The 8,778-nt window shown below is 41.8% G+C and overlaps 1 protein-coding gene across 2 annotated transcripts in view; it reads right to left on the bottom strand.

The window, feature by feature from the left end:
• The window catches only part of MCF2 (MCF.2 cell line derived transforming sequence), a 98,037-nt gene extending 89,334 nt beyond the window's left edge, over positions 1-8,703 (bottom strand). For both annotated transcript variants that reach the window (XM_008584382.1, XM_008584384.1), the window contains exon 1: positions 8,625-8,703. In XM_008584382.1, coding sequence (XP_008582604.1) covers positions 8,625-8,703 — 79 coding nt within the window. The remainder of the gene's footprint in view (positions 1-8,624) is intronic.
• Positions 8,704-8,778: the final 75 nt, after the last annotated feature.

Raw genomic sequence — 8,778 nt, 5'->3', positions numbered from 1 at the left:
GGGGGGGGGGGGGGGGGGGGGGGGGGGGGGGTTAGTGAGATATTGGTAAAGGGCTACGAAAAATGTTTACATTGCGTAATGATAAAATTAAAATTAAAATTAAAATTTTAAAAGAGTGAAGAAAACACATGCCTCTCATTTTCTCTGTTACTCCACCCCAGTCCTACACAAACTTGCCTGCCGAATGCTGAATCACAAACACAATACAGTTAGTGATGATATTTTGTTGTTGCTTTTGTTTTCATTTATGTTGTTGTTTTCCCTTTGGAGAGCTCTGGTTGATTCTTACTTTCCTGTCTCCTAAGCCTTTAGCAGGGTCTCTAGAATAATTCTCATACTAGAAATAAATTAATATATTGTAATCCTTCTAAATTATAGCAACTAAAGATGAATAACCATCCAATAGGAGAACTGATGGGCAGAATGCTAATATTCATTATAGTAAATAATTGTAAAATACCTTAAAAGAGAGTACCCCACAGTTGGAGGAACCTCAATTTGTACAACTATAAAAATGAGGTTCAAAGGCTTTCAAAATTGATCTACAGATTCAATGCAATCCTTAGCAAAATCCCATCTGGCTTTTTTACACAGAAATTGACAAGCTAATCCTAAAATTCATATGGATATGCAAGAGACCTGGAATAGCCAAAGCAATCCTGAAAGAAAATAACAAATTTGGAAAATTCATGCTTTCTGATTTCAAAATGTAGTACAAAACTACAATAATCAAGACAGGTATAATGATAGACTTACAGATAGACAGAGGCATAGAATTGAGAGTCCAGAAATGAATCCTTATATGTAGAGTCAAATGATTTTCATTCAGGGTTCCAAGATATTTCAATGGCGAATGAATATTCTTTTCAACAAATGGTGCTGGGACACCCAGACGTGCACATACAAAAGAATGAATTTGGACCCCTATCTCACACCATACACAAAAATTAACTCAAAATGGATCGAAGACTTAAATGTAATAGATAAAACTATAACATTCTTAGATAAACACATAGTTGTAATTCTTTGTGACCTTGAATTAGGCAATGTTTTCTTATACTTGACACCAAAAGCACAGGTAACAACATCAACAAAAAAAAGATAAATTTGACTTCATCAAAATTAAAAATGTTTGTGCTTCCAAGGAAACCATCAAGTGAATAAAAAGACAACCCAGAGACTGGGAGAAAATATTTGCAAATCAAATATCTGATAAGGATCTCAAACCCAGGATACATAAAGAACTCTTACAACTCAGCAGTAAAACAAGAGTAGCCCAATTTTAAAGTGGGCAAAAAATCTGCATAGACACTTACTCAAAGAAGATATACAAATGCCCAATAAGCACATGAAAAGGTACTCAACGTCACTAGTCATTCGGAAAATGCAAATCAAAACCACAACGAGAAACCGGTTCACACCCACTGGGATGGCTGAAATCAAAAAGACAAAGATTCACAAGTACTGGGAAAGATGTGGATAAACTGGAACCCTCATACGTCAATGGTGAGAATGTAAAATGGGGCAGCCGCTTTGAAGTTCCTCAAAGATTAAACATACAGTTACTCCATGACCCAGCAATATCTTCCTACATATAGACCAAAGAGAAATGAAAACACTTCCATTCTAAAACTTGTATAAGAGTGTTCACAGCAACATTATTCACAATAGCCAAAAGGTGGAAACCACTCAAATGTCCATCAACTAACAAATAGATAATTAAAATGTGGTATATCTACAAAGCAATAATATTCAGCCATATAAGACAATGATGTAATGACACTTGCTACAACATGAGTGAAGCTTGAAAACATTATACTTAGTGAAAGAAACCAGTCAAAAGAGATCACATATTGCATGATTCCATTTAGATAAAATGTCCGGAACAGATACATCTAAAGATAGAGATAGTATATTAGTGGCTTGCAGAGGCTGGAGAGAAAGGCTGTTAGAAGAAAATAGGGGGTAACTGCTACTGGGTATGGGGCTTCTTTTTGGGGTGATGGGAATATTCTAAACCTAGATTGTGGTAACGATTGCACTAATGTGTGATTATACTAAAAACCACTTCAAATGGGTTAATTACATGGTATGTGAATTATATCTCAATAAAAGCTGTTTAAAAAAATAGGCTCAGGTATAACTAGAATAGGATTCTGTTTCTTCCACTTGCCCTCTTGCTAACAAAATTCTTTTTTGCTCCCCCTTTCTAGGAATGGTTCTTGTTCCCTTTTCAGATTGATGAAAAAAAAAAAAAAAAAAGAGCTGAAAACAGCAGACATACCTCCACTGGGTTGCTGGCTCATAATTTTGTGGAGAAAAAATGCACATATGTATATTTCAATTGCTGCTAAAAAAGTGTTTCCCCAAATCTGCCAGGTTAACAGAAACAGTTAACTTCTTCATGGCAGAGGTTACAATATCATTAATATATATTTGAAAGAAAGTCAAGGAGAAGATAATCTGCCTTTAAGAGTAAATTTCACTATATTAAAATTTTCCTATATTTGCTGTCTAGGTACCTTGGAAGACTAAAATTCAACTATTTTACAAGCCCCCATATTTCACTGTGAGTGTAAAATAGCCCTTCTTTTCAAATTGCCATCAGCCTTTGGGTTTTCCATTAAAATAGTATTATATTTATAAAATTATATCATGCATTGAAAATGACAGAGGTAATTAGATAGAGGTCTTCTCAATTGGAAAGCAATAGTGCCTGATGAATATTTCTACTGAGGAAAGAATCAGATAAGAAGGGATATGTCTGCAGCACGAATTTAACTATAATGACTAAGCAATAGATTTCTTGTATCCATAAAAAAGGATCAGTTTAACATTTCAATTATAGAGTTTCCTGCTTTGGAAAGCTTTAAACATAGTCCTCATCTTCACTCCCAGGCATAGATTATGTTGGTCCCAGACTGTGAACAAAAAAGCATGAGTCAAAGTGACCTGTCAACAAATCTGACAGCACAAACATTTGAACAACAAACCACAGAAACGATTTGTCATTTGGAACACTGCTTCTACCTTGTGCTTTCCTTCCTCCCCAAATAAATGCTGCTTTGGGGAAAAGCCACAAGTCAACCGCAAGTCTTCATGGGTGGGACACAACTTTCTTCTGATTTCTTCTCTATCTATACTCACTAATCCAGGCTTTAAACACCACCTCTAAGGCTAATGACTCCCAAATTCTATCTCCAGCCCTGATCTCTTCCTTGAGTGCCAGACTCCTACCTATACTGAACTGCCTACTTGACATCTGCACACGGATATCTGATAGGCATCTCCACGTTGACAGCTCCCAAACCAAACTTCTAATCCTCATGATTTTCCCCCAAAACTGCTCTTCCTACAAGCATCCCCCTCTCCGCTGATGAAAATTTCTGCCGTCCACTTGCTCAGACCAAAAATCTTCTCATCCTTGACTCCTCTTTCTCTTATATCCCATGTCCAAACCATGAGCAAATCCTTTTGGCTCTGTCTTCAAAACATATCCAGAATCTTATCACTGTTCACCACCTCCACAATTACCTCTCTGGTTCAAGCTGCTGTCATCAATCTTAATACTGATAGCCTCCTAATTGGTCTCCCTCTCTTTCTTTCTCTCTCACCCCCCTCCCCCTCTATCGCTCTCTCTCTCTCTCTCTCTCTCTCTCACACACACACACACACACACACACAAATGCACTCACTCTGTTTCAGGCACACTGATCCCCTTTCTTGTTCCTTAAACTTGTCAGCACTCTCTTATTGCAGGACCTTTCCACCAACTGCCCCCTCTGCCTGAAACACTATCCCCCAGATACCCCTGATGGCTCACTTCCTCACCTACCTCTCATCTTTGCCCAATGTCACCTTCCCAGTGCTGAAAATAACAAGAAGTCAGTCAGATTGTTACATTTGCCATACACATACAACCAGGTTTGGGTGAAAAATAATTAGGAGGAAGTGCTGTGACACCAGCCTCTTGCCAGAAGCTAACTGTCTCTGGAACAAGACCCAGCAGCACTAGAAAAGGGCGCTGGCCCTGTGTCAGCACTCAGACAGAAGGCAGCTCCACCTCTGCCCTGGGGCAGGTGAGGTGCAGGTTGTTGACTGAGCCTTCAGGGGGGTGCTTGCTTGAGAAGATGCAGAGCAGGATCAGGGGCACTTGCTTTCAACCCTTGGGGGCAACTTCTAAGAATGGAGTGCTTCCTAGCGCCGAGCACCTACAGGCATGCCTAAGAAATGCAATGGATAAAATGCATCTGCATCTATGGAGAGATTTGGAACACACTTGTTGGTTTGTTTTACAAGGAATTAAAACACTACAATTTTGCAAACTGCACTACGGCAGTGAATAGGAGAACACAGATTTTACTGATAATGTATTTAACATCAACCCTCCAGAACATAGCTGAAAACTTTTAAAAAGAAAGAAAATAAAAAGCTTTGTGCAATCGGAATAGATATCACAGAATCCATGTACTGAGTTCATATACATCAGTAGACTTAGACCCCCCCCCCCAGCCCTACTTATAATCTACCTACTCGTATTTTTCAGACAGTATTAACAAGTTTGGCTATTTCAATCCCTAACTCATAACACCTCAGAAGGAGCAATGGAGGGGTGTCGAGGATTAGGCAATATCAGCTGGTTGGTAGAAACACTTAAATTAACAGCAGCAAGAAATGACAGCCAACAGAGAGGGGATATAGGGAAAGATTCGAAAAAACGGGCATTACAAATTAAAAGGCAGAACAATCCATGCCCATTTAGTGTAGGGACAAACAGCGCTGCACAGTTTAGGAGCCCCTGAGACAGCAATGTATACAGAACATTAAAATAACTAATGCTATTATAAGGACAATCTTGAGTCGTCAAGAAAGAATGCAGTTATTTCCAGGTTCGGGGGTCAAGAAGGTAAATAATCTTTTTGAAAATTTCTTTTTATTCACAACAGAGATTTTTCACGGGGAAGAAAATCAGGCACTAAAAATGGTGAACCTCAATTACCCAGAAAAATCAGTTATGTGGAGGACTCACAGTATAGTGTGACACGATAACCGACCATCACTGGAATACATTTTTACACCATACTGGAATGTACATCGAATAATTAAATTCTGTTGTGATTTACACATCGACTTGAGCTAAAATCTGATAAGATAAAATTTGCAATGAACAGTTTTTTCACAACTACTTACCTGAGTTGTCTAAGGTTACTTTAGATCAATATAGTTTACATTCTTTTCTCCTGTGAGGAAGGCAAAATATTTCTTTCTTTTTCCTTTTATTTTTATTTTTTTCATCATCAGGTAAAGAAACGTGTGAAGGGAAAAAAAAAACTTTAAGGGCAAGTTCAAAAGGTAAGTTGATAATAAATGTATGGCTACTTCTGTGCTAAATTTGCTGATTATCAATATAGCCCATAGATAAGTGGATTTAAGGAAAGAACTTCAGTGTCGGTTGCTTAACATGAGAGTAAGAAATAAGATCCACTTCTTCCCAGCTTCAGACCTGTTGGTCAGCTCTACCCGAACATTCCACAGAAACCACATACCCAACATTGAAACCCAAACTTGCCCTTCCTCTTCCATTCCATGTCTTAATGGTATCTCTTCCCTCCAAGTCACCATAACCAGAAACCTGGAATTAACCTCATCTCCTCCCTGTCCCTCAAACACCACAACTAGTCACCAAGTCAAATCATTCCACCTTTGCATTCTCTCAGGCTTCTCCCCTTCTCTCCATCCCCCCTCATCCACTCATACCTGGTTTACCTCAACTGCTTTCTAACGAGGCACCCCACTTCCGGTCTCCTTCCTCCCCACCACATCCTCCGCACACTGCATCCTGCACACAACTGCCAGAGTGATCTTTGTAAAAGCAAAAAGTCCCACCATGCACAGGCACTGTTGACCACTGTGCATATTGTGCACCGTGCAACCCCAGCAAGGGCATCTTTCATGGTGTAGTCTCTATGAATGGAGCCCCAAAGGGGTTTGCAGTGCACAACCTGAACGACCGTATGCAGCAGTCTTGCCCTATTCCCCTGCTTACAATGCTCCAATGGCTCCTCATTGCCCTGGAAATGAAGTAAAACCCTTTAACACACCTTACAAGGCTATGCCAGATGTGGCCCCTGCCTGCCTCTCCAAATTTATCTCTCTCCTTTACCTTCCATACTTTACAGCTCAATTATTTAAAAAGCATCTACAGTTCCCCAAACCTCCTATGCTCTCCCCTTTCTGCTTGTCTTTACACATCTTATTTCCTTTGCCCAGAATACCCTCTCCCCAACTGTCCCTACACACGCCATTCCCACCCACTGTCCACCTGGAAATTTTTATGCATCCCTCAAAGATTCAAGTCATCCCCCAACTCCCTAAGTAAAGTCAGTAGTTACCTCTTCTGGCTGCCCCAGGATGGATACTGCACATGCACGTGTAATTAGCTTATTACACTGTAGTATAGTTCCTGGTAGTGAGCGGTCTCTAAATGGCCATTATTGAAGTAGTCTTTCAGAAAGTTCCTTATCATAATGAAAAACTTTGGAAATATATTTTAAAATATATGACTATTTTAAAGTATATGAAATTCCTTTCACAGATAAAATTATTGTACTATGGTATGTGTTCTAGCCGCATGGATACAACTCCTTCCACAGCACCCTGTTGGTCCATATGGAGGTAGAGGTTACTGCTGAAAATGCTGAAAGGCAAAAAAGTACTGCAAGCCCATGTAAAATCAAAGCACAGCAACCAGTGTCATTTAGGTGCTGTGATACGTTGTAATGCCATAGTGATGGGGACCTGCCAACATGCAGAGGCCATCAGAGGTACAGGAAGATGAAACATCACACAACTCTAGAAATAAATCACTGGCAGTAGAAATGTCGACTTAGAATAGCTAACTTGACTTTTGTGATTAAGCACACAATTCCCCTGTGGCGATTTTTTTTAGCTCTCAGGAAGATGCAGGAGGTAAATGAAAAGACACAAAGTACTTTCCCCTGAACTACACAGAAAGTTGCAAGATTTTTTTTTGAGGATAAAAGTAATTTTAATTGTAAAAAGAAAGCAAACTATGAAATAATACATATAGAATGATTCCATCTTATTTACTTTTTTTTAGGAAACAGGTTACACGTGTCTCTAAATACATCAAAACAAAGAAATAACGATTCAGAAACATACTTCAAAAGGTGCTAACACTGGATGATGGGGATGGGACAGGATGGGATAGAAAAAAAATCTGATCTTACACCGTATCATCTGAATTTTTAAAATGTGCATTGTTCAATTTGTGGTTAGTAAATACAATTTTTCAAAAGATACAAACTAACCTATCACACATTATGTATATGTATTATTTCCATGGTTTGGGCTACTCGGAGGGAAGTTACTCACACTCATTGAGTTTGCATGCTCAGCAACATTCTTTTGCAGCCTCCTAAAAACATTTAAATTGCTCTTGAGACCTGTTAAGAGTTTGGGCCCCGTCACCACACTCCCCTTAGTCATGTATTACGTGTAGAAAATAATATTGACCACCTCAAAACAAAACAGGCAAGACCACAATGTTCTGTGTTATGAAGATGCATAGACCACAGCCCTGAATGCACGGCCTCCTTCAGATTCCTGGGGAGTCCTGAATCAGCAGGGATATTTGCAACATGTGTTGTGGCTACCTGATTTGTGGCAAATTGCCACCAGGTCTATTTTTTGGATACCAAAACTCCCATTGCACCTGGTAAGCCAAAAGAACCCCAGGAGCACAGGAAAACATGCCGATCAATTGCAGCACCTTGCAGACTCGTCTGAAAAGCCCTGGCTGCACTTAAGGTCTCCTCTCGGGCTACTCCCGCGCCCCAGTCGCAACGGTCCAATAGGGACTCATCTCCTCGGAGCCCGGGAGCCTGCTGCACCTTCCCTGCGGCGCCAACCCCCACGCTGGGCAACTCCGGCTTGGTAAACGTGTGCATCGTGAGTGGCGAGTGACCGAATCCACGTTACACTACTCACACCCCTGACCGAACAGCGGCGGCGGCGGTAAAGGTTTTGTGAGTTTGTGGGCTTTGTTTTTGTTTGCCCTCCTACACAAACAAGAGCTTCTGCCTTTGTCGTGAGGACCCCGAGAGGCAGGAAGCTCATGGACCAAGCTGGAAAGATGCACTTGTTTGGGTGAAAAGCCCAAATGGGTGGCAGCAGCTGTTTCCCTGCAACTTCTCTTCCAACTGCGGAGCCACCGGCCTCAGAATCCGAGCGCCTTTTTGACTTGGTTTCCCCCACACGTGTTATTCAAAAACACAACAACAACAACTCGCTTTTCCAGTTTCAGGGACTAGTACAAGGAAAGTTCGCCCTCGGGGAGGCTGGGTCCTGGGGTGCGGGATGCAAAGGTGGACGATGCAGTCTCTCGCCAGCTGCCCCGGGACGCCCCGAGGCGAATGGGAAGTGGCTAGGGGACCTGGGCTGGCCACGGGGGACACACTCTCACGCCGCCTCCCTCCCGGGCTTCCTCACGGTCCGGGAACAGAGCTGCACGCCCGCAACGCGGCCCCCCGCCGGGCAACGGGAAGGGATGGCCGAGCGAGCTCCAGGCTGGGGGGCAGGGAGCCCGCGAGGAGGGCACTCACCTGCGACGAAGACCTGCTGCAGTAGGCAGAGGTAGCTCTTCCCGTACTTCTCGGCAGTCCTCACGCGTCGCAGACCCATGGCCGTATCCACCTGCACTGGGATCGCCTGGGAGATCGGCACCAAAGTGTAGCCGTCCGGCTTTAGGGGCGGGTC

This window comes from Galeopterus variegatus, unplaced genomic scaffold (assembly GCF_000696425.1).
Source record: "Galeopterus variegatus unplaced genomic scaffold, G_variegatus-3.0.2 Scaffold3252, whole genome shotgun sequence".
Lineage (NCBI taxonomy): Eukaryota > Metazoa > Chordata > Mammalia > Dermoptera > Cynocephalidae > Galeopterus > Galeopterus variegatus.
The sequence above is the reverse complement of the archived record's forward strand: the minus strand, read 5'-3'. Positions and strand labels throughout refer to the sequence as shown.